Source organism: Phragmites australis, chromosome 1 (genome assembly GCF_958298935.1).
Source record: "Phragmites australis chromosome 1, lpPhrAust1.1, whole genome shotgun sequence".
Lineage (NCBI taxonomy): Eukaryota > Viridiplantae > Streptophyta > Magnoliopsida > Poales > Poaceae > Phragmites > Phragmites australis.
The window spans coordinates 45934671-45951006 of record NC_084921.1 but is presented as its reverse complement, the minus strand read 5'-3'; the positions used below and the strand labels follow the sequence as shown (position 1 = coordinate 45951006).

At 46.4% G+C, this 16336-nt stretch overlaps 2 protein-coding genes across 3 annotated transcripts; both read right to left on the bottom strand.

The window, feature by feature from the left end:
- Positions 1-3605: 3605 nt before the first annotated feature.
- Positions 3606-6235, bottom strand: LOC133922428 (protein CHLOROPLAST ENHANCING STRESS TOLERANCE, chloroplastic-like). Its single transcript, XM_062367763.1, has 6 exons — positions 5763-6235; positions 5631-5675; positions 5220-5333; positions 4391-4471; positions 3931-4107; positions 3606-3789 (listed from the first exon to the last, which is right to left on the bottom strand). Exons 1-6 carry the CDS (start codon positions 6129-6131, stop codon positions 3700-3702), a joined length of 876 nt encoding a protein of 291 aa, XP_062223747.1. The 5' UTR covers positions 6132-6235; the 3' UTR covers positions 3606-3699.
- A 1456-nt stretch (positions 6236-7691) lies between these two features.
- On the bottom strand, positions 7692-11614 carry LOC133922413 (protein RICE SALT SENSITIVE 3-like). 2 transcript variants are annotated; one of them, XM_062367744.1, is made up of 7 exons: positions 11052-11614; positions 10867-10917; positions 10624-10752; positions 9624-9729; positions 9178-9219; positions 9019-9075; positions 7693-8862 (listed from the first exon to the last, which is right to left on the bottom strand). In XM_062367744.1, exons 1-7 carry the CDS (start codon positions 11198-11200, stop codon positions 8062-8064), a joined length of 1335 nt encoding a protein of 444 aa, XP_062223728.1. In that variant the 5' UTR covers positions 11201-11614; the 3' UTR covers positions 7693-8061. The 2 variants fall into 2 exon arrangements, with proteins under 2 accessions (XP_062223735.1, XP_062223728.1); XM_062367751.1 differs by lacking the exons at positions 10624-10752; positions 10867-10917; positions 11052-11614 and adding an exon at positions 9832-10300 and having other exon boundaries at positions 7692-8862.
- Between the last annotated feature and the right edge of the window lie 4722 nt (positions 11615-16336).

The following is a 16336-nucleotide window of genomic DNA, read 5'->3' as shown; positions in this document are numbered from 1 at the left end:
CTCGCGCTCGCCAACTCCACGGTGGCCCTGCACGCACAGGCCGTTGCCGTGCAAAACTTCCATGCAACGGTCCCCATCGTCCTTGACACCAGCTCCACCAACTATAGCCGCTGGCGCGGCATCTTCCTCAACACCCTCGGCAAGTACGCTCTTGCTGACCACGTCCTCTCCGACGACGTTCTGGATGACGAGGAGTGGCACCGCATGGACTGTACCGTGAACTCGTGGATCTACGCCACGATTTCTTCCGAACTTCTTAAGATCATAATGGTCCTCAACACCACTGCTAGGGAGTGCAGCTTCGTCTTGAGCAGCAGTTTCTCGGCAACCAGGAGACAGGCGCTCTCATCCTCGATGTTGAGTTCCGAAATTTTGTCCAAGGAGATCTCTCTGTGACGGACTACTGCCGCCGGCTCAAAGCAATGGCTAACGCTCTCGCTGATTTGGGTGAACCGGTCACCGACCGAACACTCGTGCTCTCCGTTCTTCACGGCTTAAATGAGAGGTTCTCTCATCTGGCCTCGATCCTCAAGCGCCAACGACCATTTCCCACCTTCATCGACGTGCGCTCGAATCTTCTTCTCGAAGAAATCACCATGCAGAGTAAGCATGGCACGCCTTTTATAGCTTTTGTTGCTGGCACCGGTTTGGGCTCCAAGCTCGGCCAACCTGGAGCCAACCACCAGGGCTTCTTGTTCGACCACAGCACAGGCGACGGTTCGCCTGGCAACCCCAGTGCCCAGTCCAACTCCACCAGCAGCGGCCAGTACATCTCCAGCGGTGACGGCTCAAATTCTTGTCGTAACCACTGGCGTGATCAATGCCGCGATAATGGGGTCGACGGCTCCAATTCCGCCCTAGCAACTCCCGTTTGGGAGGCTCTCCTCCTAGAGGCCCAGCCCAGTCCTGACTTTCTCTGTATAATCCATGGCCAGAAGCATCTAGATGTGGCCCGGTCTGGTGCCGCCCTCCGCTGGTCTACTTGGGCCCCGCCCGCGAGGCCAAGCTGGGTCGTATCCGCCCACTAGATAGTAGCAGGCTTTCTTCACCGGCTTTCCCTAACAGTCAGTGCTGTTCCTGGGCCCTCTTCAGCAACAATCGGTCGGGCCCATGGTGCCTGCCCCTAACTCTAGTGTCTATGGCTTCTGGGACCAGCATGAGCTCGCCAACTCGTTCAATACCATGACCATCACCCCACCTCCAAGCAGTGAATGGTACATGGATTCAGGAGCATCCGCGCATATGTCTTTCACCAACGGTAATCTTCAAGTTTCCTTCCTAGCCACCCCCTCTACTCTAACCAACATCATTGTTGGCAACGGATCTCTCCTTCCTGTCACGTCTATTGGTTCTACTTCTTTTTCTACCTCTCAATGTCATCTTCATTTATGACACGTTCTTGTCTCTCCACATATTACTAAAAATCTCGTTTCTGTCCGTTAATTCACTACTCACAATAATTGTTCTGTTGAATTTGACCCCTATAGCCTCTCTGTGAAGGATCTACAAACCAAGAACGTGATCATCAGGTGCAATAGCTCGGGCCAGCTCTACCCCCTGTTTGAATCGTCGCCTCCTTCGCACGCACTCCTCGTCAGCACTCCTTCCTTTACTGTCTGGCATCGGTGTTTGGGTCATCTTGGTTTTGTTGACCCTGCTCGGCCTGATGATGTGTGTCGATTGAATAAGTCACTCTATGGACTCAAGCAGACACCTCGAGCATGGTATAGTCGATTTGTCTCCCACCTACTGTCTCTTAGTTTTGTGGAGGCCAAGACCGACACATCCTTATTCATTTTTCGGCGTGGTTCGAATACTATCTACATGCTCCTATATGTCGATGATATTGTCTTGACAGCTTCATCTCTAAGTCTTCTTCATCACACTATTGAGACTCTTCAGCAGGAATTTGCGATGAAGGACCTCAGACCTCTTCATCGTTTTTTGGGGATTACAGTTAATCATTGTGATGGTGCTCTTTTTCTCTCACTGTGACAGTATACCCTAGATATCTTGGAGCGGGCAGGGATGTCAGCATGTAAGCCCTACAGCACCCCAGTCGACACACATGCCAACCCCTCCGATGATGGTGCTCCCATGGATGACCTGAGTCAGTCACTACCGTAGTCTAGCAGGTGCTCTATAATATTTGACCTTTACTCGTCCAAATATCGCTTATGCCATACAGCAAGTCTGCTTATTCATACACGACCCTCGTAAGCCTCATCTTAATTTGGTGAAACACATTCTGAGATACCTTCAGGGGACTTTTGATTATGGTCTTGCTCTTCACCGCACCTCCACCACTGTTTTGACTGTCTACACCGATGCTGATTGGGCTGGTTACCCTGACACTCGGAAGTCCACCTCTGGCTATGCGGTCTTCATCGAAGATAATCTTATCTCTTGGTCATCCAAACGACAGAATACAGTATTCCGGTCCATCGCTGAGGCTGAGTACCGCACCGTCGCCAATGGTGTTGTGGAGGCTTGTTGGCTGCGTCAGTTGCTCATGGAGCTCCACAGTCCACTTCAGCGTGCCATTGTTGTTTATTGTGACAACATCAGCACGGTCTATCTCTCCAGCAACCTGGTCCAGCATCAGCATACCAAGCATGTGAAAATTGACCTGCACTTTGTTCGCGAACGCGTCGACCTCAGTGATGTCCGTGTTATGCATGTCCCGACGTCCTCTCAGTACGCCGACATCTTCACCAAAGGGTTGCCCACTTCGATCTTCCAAGAGTTTCACTCTAGTCTCAACGTTCGGCAAGCTCCTGTCTCAACTACAGATGAGTGTTAGACTTCATACCCGTTCACACGAGCATCTCTTTGACTTCCCTCTTTTACCTCTTCTCATGCATGTATAAATACATGCACAGCGTGTTCACGCTCTTTGAACACGCTCTTTTGCGTTTATCTTATGATAGCTTGAGTGCTATATATTTGTAAGTTATAACCCTAATATTTAATCAACAAAAAATCATATGATTCATTCCACTATCATAATTGACTTCCCACTTCATCAAATCGTCAAGCTTTGAGCCTTGGACCAACGAGTATGCAATTCTTTCTCTACACAACTGTGGTCAGCCGTTGCCTTGGATGGGTGTATCAGCTACCCGAAATCATTGATTTCATCGTGCGTGCCTGCTACTAAGTGGTAGGATTATAATTTTCCAATAAAACCTAGTTTTGTGAGAGAAGAAATTATGTGCAAAAGATGAGCACGTCGCCACAACGACATCAAGGACTGTGATTCTGTGATTCAGATATTATCAGCAAAGAAAATAACTAGATATAATTTATCCCAAAAAAATCCTTTTACATCTCAAGTATACTTCCCTTATTCAGATATTATCAGCAAAGAAACTAACTAGATATAACTTATCCAAAAATAGTGATTTTACCTGGATGAAAGATAATGGTGTGGGAAAGACCTGTCTTCAGAACACTCCTCACAGTTTTACAACTTGTTATATCTTCAAAATAAACCTATCTCAAGATTTCTTTTTAAATTTTGCAATTTCACAGTTTTACAGCTTCATATCTTCGCAGTTACTATTTAAATATTTGCAACGGTGAAGAGTAAGCTGGCAATGAAATGAGACAAAAACAAATACTGATTAACTGGCCTTGTAACTCAGATTTACAAAAAGGCAGCATCTCACTCAAGAAGGGAAGGAGCGCAAGGGTTCACTACTGTAGAGAATTGTAAAAAAGAATTAGCACAACTGAGATTCCAATAATGACAGGAAAGGCCGTCAACAAATACAGAGCACCATATCCCTGCAGGAAAAAAAAAACATTGTTGAAAGGAACGATAAAAAGATCATCAAGGCATAAGCATTTAGATGACATTTGTTCATTTTTTTGTTACACCTATAAGTATAAAATATTTATTGGCATATTTCAAAGACAACAACTTACCACAGCTGATGGCACTTCAGGTTCAGCCTCCTCCTCCTCCTCCTCTCCATCGATATCAGCAGCAGAATCCCAGTCAATATTAAGTCTTTTAGCAGCTGTGGCGGGATCAATGCCAGTATCTGTGGCCTTTGCATAGACAGATTTCCCAGGTTTGCTCTTATTTTTTGGAGCTTCTATCTGCACAAGGAATTTGAAAATGAAATTCAATTTCAAAATACAGTAATTCTACTTAACAGGTTTAGCACAGAGACAAATAAAAAGGATGCAGTGTCAAGAAAATGATGAAATCTTTTTTTGGGGGGGGGGGGGGGCTAAAAAAAATGAAGGCAATAATCTATATGGGTGAAACTATCCAAGACACGCACAGACAAGACTATAATAGTGACACGTGGTGGTAATGAAGTGGGAGGAAAGTGATTAGCATTTCTAGGAAGTGGAAGAGTTGAGTTTTCGGTATTACCTCAAGATCAGGCCACTCTGCCATCTCCTTGGCAAGCAACTGAAGAGCAACACGGTTCTCTGGAACTCGTCCTTCATTAACCTATATGCAGGCAGCACATTAATGACTAAGATATTTGCAAGAAAAAACTTTATCCATCAATTATTCATCATTATGTGACTTAATCAGTGAGCAGCCAACACACATGCAATTCACGTTAACTCTCACATTGGTATGATAGCAGTATGAAGGTGAAGAACTTACCGATGTTTAATTACCGAATTGGGACCCTAGAACCATGTGGTATTCTGTTGAGAAGATGAAAACTTTGTAACAATATGGCCAACGTTCCAATGAATCGGTTATTCACACTAAAAAGAGCTGCCATCTTGCTATTTCTGTTTTTCCAGGGTGGGAATAGAAACCATATTGCAACATTTATGATGGAGCCAAATCATGTCCAATATAAACTGCATGTATCTCCTCGATGGTAAAAAAATAATATAAATACGAGGCCAGGGCATTTCAGTTGCAAATTAATTCATGATATGTTCATCTTTGCACTATCAAACAAAATGATATATGGAAACAGAGACAGCATGGCTTGCATGACACAAGGAAAGGGTGTATTAAAGCTTTCAGCTGTGCACTATCATTCGAATACCAACAATATTACACTAGCATAGCGTAGCGACTGGAATACACAAAATATTTGACACGTCCTAAAACTGGATGAGGATGCCAGTAACCAAGCAGCATGATATTCACAAACGAAAAGAACACTAATATTCACTTTCGAGAGACTCTCCACAAAACTCCAAGTTGCACATTGCAGGGAAACAGTGATTACCTCAACCAAAGCATCAGCTAAATCATCCCTGGTAATTTCATCAGGATCTTCTATCCCGAGTGTTCTCTTCCTTTCTATATCTCTAGGGTCCTCAATCATGATAGTTAACTTAACCTGTAATGAAGCAGCAAATGAAGCAACATATCGTAAGTTTTCATTAGCAATAAGGAACACGCATCACTCGAAACTTTCAATAGTACTGATCTCAGGCGCGCAGCTATTACGAAAGATGGCAGCTTTTTTGCATAAGCCATGTAGACAAGCATAGTTTAGGTGATTATCTGTCTATTCTAATTGCATGATGAATTACTTCACAAGTCCAAATCATACTTGTTATTCTACTGACACGGCAGCAACGAACACAACTCAGTTTGGTGAGCACACAATTAAGCAACAGAGAAGCTCGCTTACCTCGCCAAAGGTCATGTCCCTGTTCTTCTTCAGCAGCTCCAATACCTAGCAACGCATCCAAACCAAAACCATATCAGTACAAACTCATCTCGGAGACGCAAAACGAACCAACGAAGGCTAGAAGTAACGGACCCTTCTGACTTCACGGATACTCTCCAGGTCCTCGGGGCTCGCCTCCGCCTGCTCGGCGGAAGGCGCGACAGCGTCAGCAGCCGCCACATCGGAGGAAACCGTCGCTTCAGCATCCTCCTCGGGTGCGACGGTAGTCTCAGACGTTCCAGGCTCCTCCTGGTCGAGGGAGGCAGCTATACCCCCGCGGCGCCGGCGGAGCGGACGGCCATTGGGGCCGGAGGGGTAGAGAACGCCGTGGTGGCGGTGGCTGTGGGGGTAGAGAAAAAGGAGAGGGCTAGGTGTTGCCGCGGCGGCGAGGAGAGGGGAAGAGGAGAAGCGGTGGCGAGCTAGCGAGAAAAGAGGAGGGAGCGGTGGCGAGAGCAGCGCCATTCAGCTCCGGCCAGCGGCGGTGGCGGCTTATCTTTTCGGGTCGCGGCATCCCGGCCCGCGGCCGCACGGTTGTGGGTGCCGGTGTTGCTCTCGTTGCGGGCCCCGCCAACAGTGTCAGAACGGCACGACAGCCGGTTTCTATTTGGCAGAGTGGATATGGGCCTTATTAATGGTCCTGCAGCATGAATCGGCCTTGGGAGTCCAGTCTGAACCAACTATCTAGCTGGGCCGTGGTATGTGATTGAGTCAGATTGATCCGGATAAAACTTACAAACTCATATATACTCCTATAAAATATACGAATCATAACAGATTTGATCTGTCTCTACCTCTACCTAATTAATTAAATTGTTATCATGCAAAGTTGATCACGTTTCTCCTTTCAAAAATATTTAATTTTTTATTATTTGTCTTCCTGTACCTAAACGTCTAATATTTATCTTTCATATATTTTAAAATTATACATTTAATCCTCTATTATTTATCTTCCTTGCTTCATCAATTGTTATATACTAGATTGATTCCACGTGTGTGAAATACATGTACAATTGCTAGTTGAAATGTAAGTTTGCTAGCTTACATTTTCCATGAAATATAGCTCACAGATACTTTGTTTCGGTAAAAAAAAAAATACGTAGTAGCATTATACTTTGAAAGTATATTCCTTTAAAACAAATCTCACTATACTATATCCACATAATCAATTAAAGAGTTCTGTAGAATATTAGCAAATCAAATTTTAAGGAAGTTGGACCAGTCAAATCCTAAAACGAACCATCACAAAAAATATCTGAAACAAACAATATATTTCTATCTGTGCAAAAGTGAAAAGGGACAATGAGCTACAAAGTATTTAAATTTTCGGGTGATCGGCACCATCAGCGATTCTTGGTTGACCTATAAAAAATTAAACAAATGTAACCAGATCTGATCTATACCAAATTGCAGTCATTGCACAAGAAATTACATGCATGCGCACGACATTGCGCGTGGCTCTCTGAAACTGTATGTTGGCCATACTGATATGTTCTTCATTGCCAGGAAAATTGTAGGCGGCCAACCCAACTGCCATGCACACAGGAACGAGGCGATCGAGTGTCTCGCACTCTCGATCACTACCACTCTGCCGCGTGCAGAGAGCATGCGTGCGTTCCAGTTCTTTTCTTCCTCCTCTTTTCTTTTTGGAAACTATGTGTCCAGTCCTTTGCACACTCCAACTTTCTAATCATTTCATAGAAGCAAGATAGACCCCAATGTCACGTACGTACGCATGTACCATTAGCTTTGTAGCTAGCCACGATCCATACCGAGTAATATACTCATACGAGGTTAAGTGGCCAGTATTAATTCGTGCAAAAGAATTTGTGCTACTTTCGACGTATGGAACGGAATATAATATAGTCATATAGATTCAAAATAAACGGAGTTGGAGATCTTGCGGTTTCAAACTTTTAATGAGATCGTCCTGTTACTCCTGTGCATGTACCTGGTACAACGAAGAACAATACGTACGGATGCAAAATACAGCCTGAACAATAAGTGGCCAACAGTGTTGTAACCAAGATAACTTTTGGGGACGAAAAGCGCATATTATTAAGTGTTGCATATCATTGTTCATGGTACCTCACCATCATTGCACCGTATAACTTGCCAGCCATCACGGAAGCAAAATCATGCCCATCTTTGCATGCATGCATGCATCCATCAAGTTTTTGCACTACGATCGAGCTACTACGACTACGAGAAGGAAAAACCCAAGGAAAGAAAACGAAAAAAATAATACAAGATCTAATTAAACAGATGCAAACTCCAAACCTTAAACATAGCTTGGGAAGGGAAAAAATAAAAGAGAGGATAAGAAAAAGAAACACGAAGTCCGTACGCTTCTCGTAGTGACGTTGCACCGATCGATCATGCATGCTATGGACTACTACTCCAAGAACGTCTCCATCAGGTCCGAGTAGACGCCGCCCTCGTGCGGCCCTCGGTACTCCATCCCTTGCTGCTGCGGCTGCGCCGGCGCCGTCGAGGCCGACATGGACGGGGACGTCGACGTGGACGAGCTCATCCGAGCAGGCAACGTGAAGCTCCTCTTGAACTTGGTGCTCTGGGCGCTCTCCACCCTCCTCGCCTTGTTCGAGTGGCTCTCCAGGCTCAGGTACTCCTCCACGTTCTCGGACCCGCCGTGCCCGGTCTGCACGTCCTGCCTCGCCTTCCCGTCATCCGCGCCGCCACCTCCGCTTCCACCGCCGTTTCCGCCGAACAGCAGCTTCTCGTCATCTGAGCGCCCGGTGAGCGCGGTGAAGAACGACAGCCCGTTGGGCCACTTGAGGTCCCTGTCGGGCGGCTCCGCAGCCCCCATCGGCTGCTGCTGGTGCTCGTCCAAGTGCGGCGACTTGGCATGGTGAGCCGGCGGGAAGTGGAACAGGCTGCCCTCGTCCTTGCCGCCGCCTCCCGGGAACGGCGGCATCGGGCGCGCGGACGGGTGGAACGCGGCCGGTCCCGTCGGGAAGAGCGGCGACGCAGCGGCGGGCGGGAGCTGCGGCTGGCCCGGCCAGTTGAAGAGCTGCGGCGGGGGGCGCGGGGGCGGCGGCTGCTTGAGCGGGAATGACGGCGACGGCGAGGTGCCACGCGAGGAGGAGAAGAGCTGGGAGAGGAAGAAGCCCGACTGGTAGCCCAGTGACTCGAACATGTGTCGCATCCGCAGCACGAAGTGCAGGTCCTCGGTTATCTGTGCATGCACAGTGTCACACACATTGCTTAGCTCTCGGTACGTGCATACGCTTCCGTGAGACGCCGAAACGTCCACGTCGACGTCCGTGACCAAAACGACAAACAAAAAGTCAGGGAAAGAAGAGAAACGGGAGGGCCTTCAATTGGCACTCACAATCTTGCAAGAGCCAAGCTGCAGGAGGCCATGCCCGGCTTGGATCACAGCTATGGTCTGCAAGAAAAATTAATCGCCTCTCGATGTTTAGGAACTCTGATTAAGTATCAAGAAAAATAAAACCGGGACAGATAAACAGCAACGGCTGGGTAAGCTTGCCTGGATGCCTGATGCGAACTGATCAGTCCATTCTGGAGGAAGCTGCAAAAAGCAAAAGCCGAGAAGGAATTGGGTAAGTGCACATACAGGAATAAAGGTTACTGTGATCGTGGCGTTAATTCTAGGTGACAGCCGATTGCTACTCGGATGGAGCATCCAATTCTTCTTTTCTTTTGGGGGGGGGGGGGGGGGGAGCAGATCTGATGCAAAGGCTGAGATGTGCGCGATGCATGTCTCTATCCTTGTTGTTTTCGGTTGCCGCGTGCAAGGATCGGAGTAAAAACTCGAAACCTACCACACTGCGCCAGTAAACCATGGCCATGGCAATACTGGCAGTTATTTGATGAGCAGCGATTGATGCTGCTAGTAAGGTCTGTCTCTACCAAAGAAGGGGGGCAGAGAGACTGCAGAAAGAGAAAGAGGTCACAGTTGATGATGGTACATACGGCATCAAAAGAGCTCTGCCAGTAGTTGGAGATGTTGGGCTCGCATTCAGAAGGTTCCTTGAAGACCCATTTGTGACATTTATCAGAGGCCACCTTTCCCATCAGCCTGCAGCATGGGGTCCAAATCACATCGGCTTAGCACTACAACATGCCCAAAAGTTCAGTGGAACAAAGAGACCCAAACAAAACGCACACACGTAGATAGTACCCATGTCTCATGTCTCGCTCTTTCACCGTCCTCTCAAATATTTCCCATTGCTGTTTAACCCGATTTGCTAGCTTGCTACTGGTGTGTTTGTGTAGCATCTGATTGTGAGTGCAGCGTAGCCTAATTGTGATTTGTTAATCGCAAATTGATCCACCAATTAACCCACTGAGGCGCAGAGGTTGTTTATGCCTCACGAGGCACCGCCCCACTGCAACGAACGTGCGCACGTGACAGCGCCCGTCCTCGCCAAAACAGCAACCACGACTTCAAAATGGTTGTTAAGCTAGCTAGCTTAGCTTACCAACACCACCGCATAATTACCGTCTACTCCACGCGTGCTAGCTACCTCTCGTTAAAACGGCTCCAAATCAAACCCAGGTTAAGTTACTACAGAAATTACCGCGCCGATTAACAAAACTCAAAAGCTCTCTGCAGTAAGGTAGAAGAACAAAGTGAAAATAAAGAAGAAAGCGCACGCACCCATCCCATCAAGGTGCAGGCATCTCCTCCTCCTCCTCTCTCTCTCTGTGCCCCGTCCAAATCAAGCTGCTACGACTACGCCACTAATGAAGGAGCTAGCTCAACTATTAGCATCAATCGCACTCAAGACACAGGGTTAAGTCCTAATCGGAGAACAGGGAACAGCAGGGACACAGCTGCGCGCAAATTTGCCGGGCTAATTAGAGGAGGAGGCCGGTCATCCTATCTACAGTCATCGAGGGTAAACTAGCTAGCTACGCTACGGCGAGCCGGGGGGAAATTTGCACACGACTGCACCTACCCAGTACCCACCCTTCTCCGTAGTTGTAGAGCTGTATGGACATCTTGCTGAACGCCTTCCTCACCGAGTCCTCGCCGTCGATGTCCTCCAGGCACTCCGCCACCCGCGGCCGGCAGAACCCGTCCTCCCACATCAGCATCCTAGTCAACCAGACAGATTGGTGAGCACCGGCACGACCAATTAATCCACACGGGCAATAAGCAACCAGGCAACAAATTAATCAAGAGCAAACAGCAACGCAAGAAAGCACCCACAGGCTGCCGTTGTCGTCGCCGACCTTGCACCCGTTGCCGCCGCGGCACCGCCTAGCAGGAGAGGAAGAGTTGAGCAATCACTCGCTGTAACTTCAACTTGCTCGGAGTATAATATGTTCACGGCGGAGAGATGAACTTGGGGTAAGAGTAAGCAAACGAAGCAAGGAGAAGTTGTTGGTACATACGGGCGAGGACGGATGGTCCAGAACACGGAGTACGTCCAGTCCGAGTTGAGGCAGACGTTGCGGAGCGCCTCGTGCAGCGCCATCATCCCCGCGGCCTCTTTGCTCCGTGCGTGATCCCCCCCGCCCCCTGCCGCGCCCGAGCCCACCATTTCCTCCCCTTGCTAGCTTGTTTGTATTTCCACCCACCTCTCCCCTCTCCCTCCCTCAGTCCCTCGGACGCTATAGCTAGCGTCGTAAAAACTCTTCTCCTACTCTGTGGATGCTCTCGGAGCTCGGCGGCTATAGCTAGGCCTTTTAGCTGCTTCCCGGCCGGTCTCTTTTTGATCGCTTCTTGGTCTTTCTCGAGTGAGAGAATGAGGCCGCCCGAGGGCTAGCTTAGCTTAGCTTTGCTCTCTCTCTCTCTGTCTCTCTCTCTCTCTCTCTGTGTCTGTGTTTCCTGCCTGTCTCTCTCTAATTGCTGTTTTTAACTTGGGCAGGGGGAGGCTAAATCGAAAGGCGACGGCCTCTGCATCACTATAGCGGAGGACGGGAGAGGGAGGGGGAGGACGAGGAGTCGTCACTGCGGTCGCTCACGGCACCCCATGTAAGCTTTTTTTTCTCTAGCAAAATTGGCGGCCCATAAGTTGGCAGCACCAAAGGTAAAAGCGGCCTGGCCGGGTCCCCATGCCCTTCTATAGACAGCTTTATTTTCTCTCTGCCGCTTACCCATGCCACCTTGCTTAGGAATGACAATCCTGCCTTTGGGTTCGGACCCGATGGAGTATCTGTTTTTGTCTACGTGTACCTATAAAATAGTGGATCGAGCACGGATTTTATAATCTACATACGGATCTATTTGATAACTTACATTTTTGGCTTAATGCCTCAATACCCGATAACAAACAATTGATATTGTGATTTGTGAATCTGTTAGTTTATTTTAAGATAAAGTATTTATGCGAGCATTGAGCCAAACATATTCTCATTAATATTATTGTTCTGAGTTGTGATCTATTTCCCTTTAGATGATCTTGGAAAGTGTTTTCTGAGCTAGCTAGGAAACATGTGGACGACCCATGAGTTTCAAGCACCCAAAAGACACGAGCATAAAATTTCATCCGTCAACCTTCTCAGGTGTGAGTCGGGTAACAAATTTTGGGTGGCGAGTCATGTGCAGATCTACTTCGCCTATACTAAACCCGACACATTGTCATCCCTAATACCGTAGCGCCACAAGGACATAGACTAGCAGCCTCGATATTGCCATGTGGGTGTGGCAAAAGAGGGGCATTCATTCAGGCTTGGCTTAGGCTTGGTAGTACATTTTTTTTTATAACATCTTAGTTCAAATATGAAAGGATCGAATAGCCTAAAAGGGAAGTGAATTGGGTAATTTTAAAAACTTTTATCTAAAATTAGAACAAATAACAATCTTAACCTGGATGAAAAAAATGCGAGATCACGAACAAGCTAGGAGAAGGCAACTAAACAAACAAGCAAAAACACTAAAAAAAATACAGAATTAAAAGCTTATAAAATGTAAATGCTCAAAATAAATTACGAAATAGTAAAGAAATAGACAAGAGAACATCAAATTTTTTTTCCCGATGTATCAAGGAGTTAGCACTCCCTATAGTCCTCGTTGGAGCATCCACCAAGGATATTACTCCCACTTGAATCACCAAGACTCAAGTGCTCCCTCATGATTGTCACTTCTCTATCTCTTGATTGGTGGGTATCAAAACAAGTACATAGCTCTTCCTAGGGCTCCCACAAGAATTTCAAGAGATCACCGAGACACCATCAATCACTAAAGACCGACTAGGTGTTGCCAACCACAAAGAATATCAAGCCAATAGCTTCACTTAACCAAGATCAAGTCTAGACTATAGCTAGATGCGCACTTGCTACTCTCTAAGAACTAATGATATCATTAATCTTCAATTAGAGACTTAAAAATCAACTCAAGTGCTCTCTCTTACTTCTTGATGACACATACAGTGTATGAACTCATCTGGGATGCAAAAGAAAAAAATGAAACCAAATGGAGGGGTATTTATAGGTCAGAGATCCAAATTACAGCCATTGCCTAACCATCCACTTTTTACATTAACATCGGATGTTCCATTGAGTATCTCCTTACTCACAACAGATAATCCGGTGAGTACAAACTTTCATTTTCACGGTACCAGCTGTCATTAGCCATTACTGCCGAGAAATAGTCCGGTGACATCATCCAGTGGACATCGACCAAACACCGGACCATCCTATGAGGACAAACTAGCCAAATTTTTCTATTGCAACCATCTCTGAAAAATATGCCCCGATGATGATTTCATTGTCATCACCGGACTATCTGGTGGGTTAAACTTCTTTTGTCCTCAAAATCTTCTCTGGTAGAAAAGCTCTGGTATGCATATGTGTCTATCACCAGACTATTCGGTGAGTAGAACTCCTTCAATCCAACTGAAACACCCCTCTCTTGAAATATTACTCTGGTGATCCATTCTTGCCTTCACCGGACCATCCAGTGATTGAAGTTTCTTCTGCCACCAGAAATTATTATCTGCAAGAATTAGTCCGGCATACACACCATCTTCACTGGACCATCCGGTGAATTGAGCTTCAAAAATCTTGCCTTGGAATCGTCTCTAGAATAATTAGTCCGGTGCAATCATCATTGCATCATCAGATAATTCGGTGAGTTGAACTTCAATTTTTCCTAGCAATCCCCTTTCTGCTGAAAATAGATCGGTGCTCTCATCACACTATCACCAGACTATCCGATGTAACACTTCTAATAATTTTGCACATGTGTCACCCAGAAAATCATCTGGTGATTACATCACTTTGTTCATCAAAGCATCCGGTGCATATAGAGTGTTTTCTGTCTTGAGACAACAATATGCTCCGGTGAGATCACTTCATATAGACCGGATCATCCGTGAAGTAAATTTTCTCTGAGCTCGTAAAATTCAAACTTTCTTTTGAGATGTCAATCATGAGATTCTATGAGCTATCTAGTGCTAGAATTTCATAAGTGTGTATCAAACTAAGTCTAGAATCGTTAGGTCAAGCTACTAATTTTAGCCTCTCTTTATAGTACGATCAAAAGATTAAAAAAATAACATGTCGGTGTATTAGGAACCAGGAGCCCCTGAATCCCGAGATCGGGCCGGCCATCCACCACATGTCACCATCCCGCGAGGTCCACCCTGCAAGATAAGTCCCGGGGGAAGGTGCTCGGGGCCGTAGCCTCTAGGTTCCCGAGCACCCCAGTTCCCCGATGATCCGCAGAGTCCAAGTACCGGGAAGGAAGTGCTCGGAAGGTTTCTCACTTACCCCCGAGTACTGTAGTCCCCCGATGATCCAAACACCGAAGTGCTCGGGTGAGGGCTGCGCGTGGCGGCCCCCGAGGACTCGGTTCCCCGAAGGTTCGCGCAAGATCATTCGACGACCCGAAGGGTCCCATCGTCGGGGTGTCATTCAGTCAAAGGCCCAATACCGCATTTAATAGGCACGCGCGGCCTGACATCCTGACATTCTCAGCTGCCCACGCCCCAGTGTCAGACCCTGCCATGCAGTGGCAGGGGGGCGTGGGTCCATTAAATGCACGGGTCCCATCCCGTTTCATCCGGGTGCCTCGGGATAACGTTGCCAGAATCGAAGCGCTCCGCCTGCCACCCTGCCCCGGCAGAAGGACAAGACAGGGTGGGCGCACCGGGCACCTCTGCGGCTGCCCGGTGGGCCCTCTTAATGGCGCCGGAGGACCTCCACAGTGGCGGGTGGTCGGATGCACGCCGCAATTTTCCACCGCCCCTGTCACTTCGCCAAGACGGAATGATGACGCCTTTTCTCCGTGGCACCTTGGCACGTGCGCCCCCTCTTTCCCATTCAGGATAAGTCGAGGATACATAAACAGACGACTCACGACTCATCCTGAAAGAATTCCGCCTTAGATCCGGAAGCCCTCAAGAAACACCCGAAGCCCAGATCAAAAGGCGAAGAACATCACGAACCAACTCAAGCCAAGCTAGAACACGAGAGCCTCAAGCTCTCTGTAAGCGGCTCTCTCTCTTGTAACCAGATACATCCTTGAAGAATTCCCTTCAAGGATAGATATAGCACTCACACAGGAGTAGGGTGTTACGCCCCCGTGCGGCCCGAACCTGTCTAAACCCCGGTGCACCCATCTTTCTCGCACTAGGACGATCATCTCCCACCAGCCACTGCATTTATTTTCGTTTCCCGCTTATTTCCCAAACAAGCTCATTCAGGATCATCCCCCCGGCCGAATCTCTAAAAAGGGGTCTCTCGGGATCCCTGCGACAGGAGTCCATCCTCCGACATAACCTATACTACTCTAAATGTCCTTCATCTCTTTTGTGATACTTAGAACTAGAAGATTATTAATATTGGTGCACAAGTCCTTTGATCGCCAACATAATCACCTTACGGACCAAGAATACCCAATTATCATTGTGAACTGAAATTTTTATTCCCTTCAAAACAAATTATTAATCACAATGATACGATTTTTATAATTACGGAAACACTTACCACTTATCTAGAGGCCTAGATGGTATAAAATGTATTTTAGAGAAAAAAATGAAGTGTTACTAAATAATATGATTTGCAATGTAGCAACATTTATAACAAAGAATTGGGCGTAGGAAAAACTTAAGATAGAATTATTCTTTGATGCATTTCATCAAATTGTATAGGAAACACCAACTCTCAGGGGTAGAGACAGGGGGCGGCCAGGACCCATGCCCCCCTATGTATGATGTGTTCCACAATATGATTATATTAATACATGTAATTAGCAACATATAAAATATATTTTATCTAGTTCTATGTTTCAAATATTATATATCTTTTTAACATATTTTAGGTATTAGATATCACCAAATATAATTTACTATCCACGCTTAGTGTAAATGTATGTAATAGAGTATTCTTTTTCTTGCCAAATTTTACCAAGTTTAAAGCGTTTGCCCTTAATGATCATGATTCATGTTCTATTATTCAACTCTTTAGTTATTGAGATTTTTTAGCAACTTTAATGGTAGACGTATATCAAACTAGCAAAGGCAATATCAAGATGTTGAATAGATAGATATCATCATATATTATATAAAAGGTCATACATTTGCTATTGTGGGCAAATTTGTGTATGAATAAGAAAAAAGATGCTTTAAGTTGATCATGGAACATGGATTTATCGTAACACCTGTATTTTGTACTTCTAAAGAATGAAAAATATATTGATCAATATCAAGAGAAAGTTATGTTTTATTGCATGG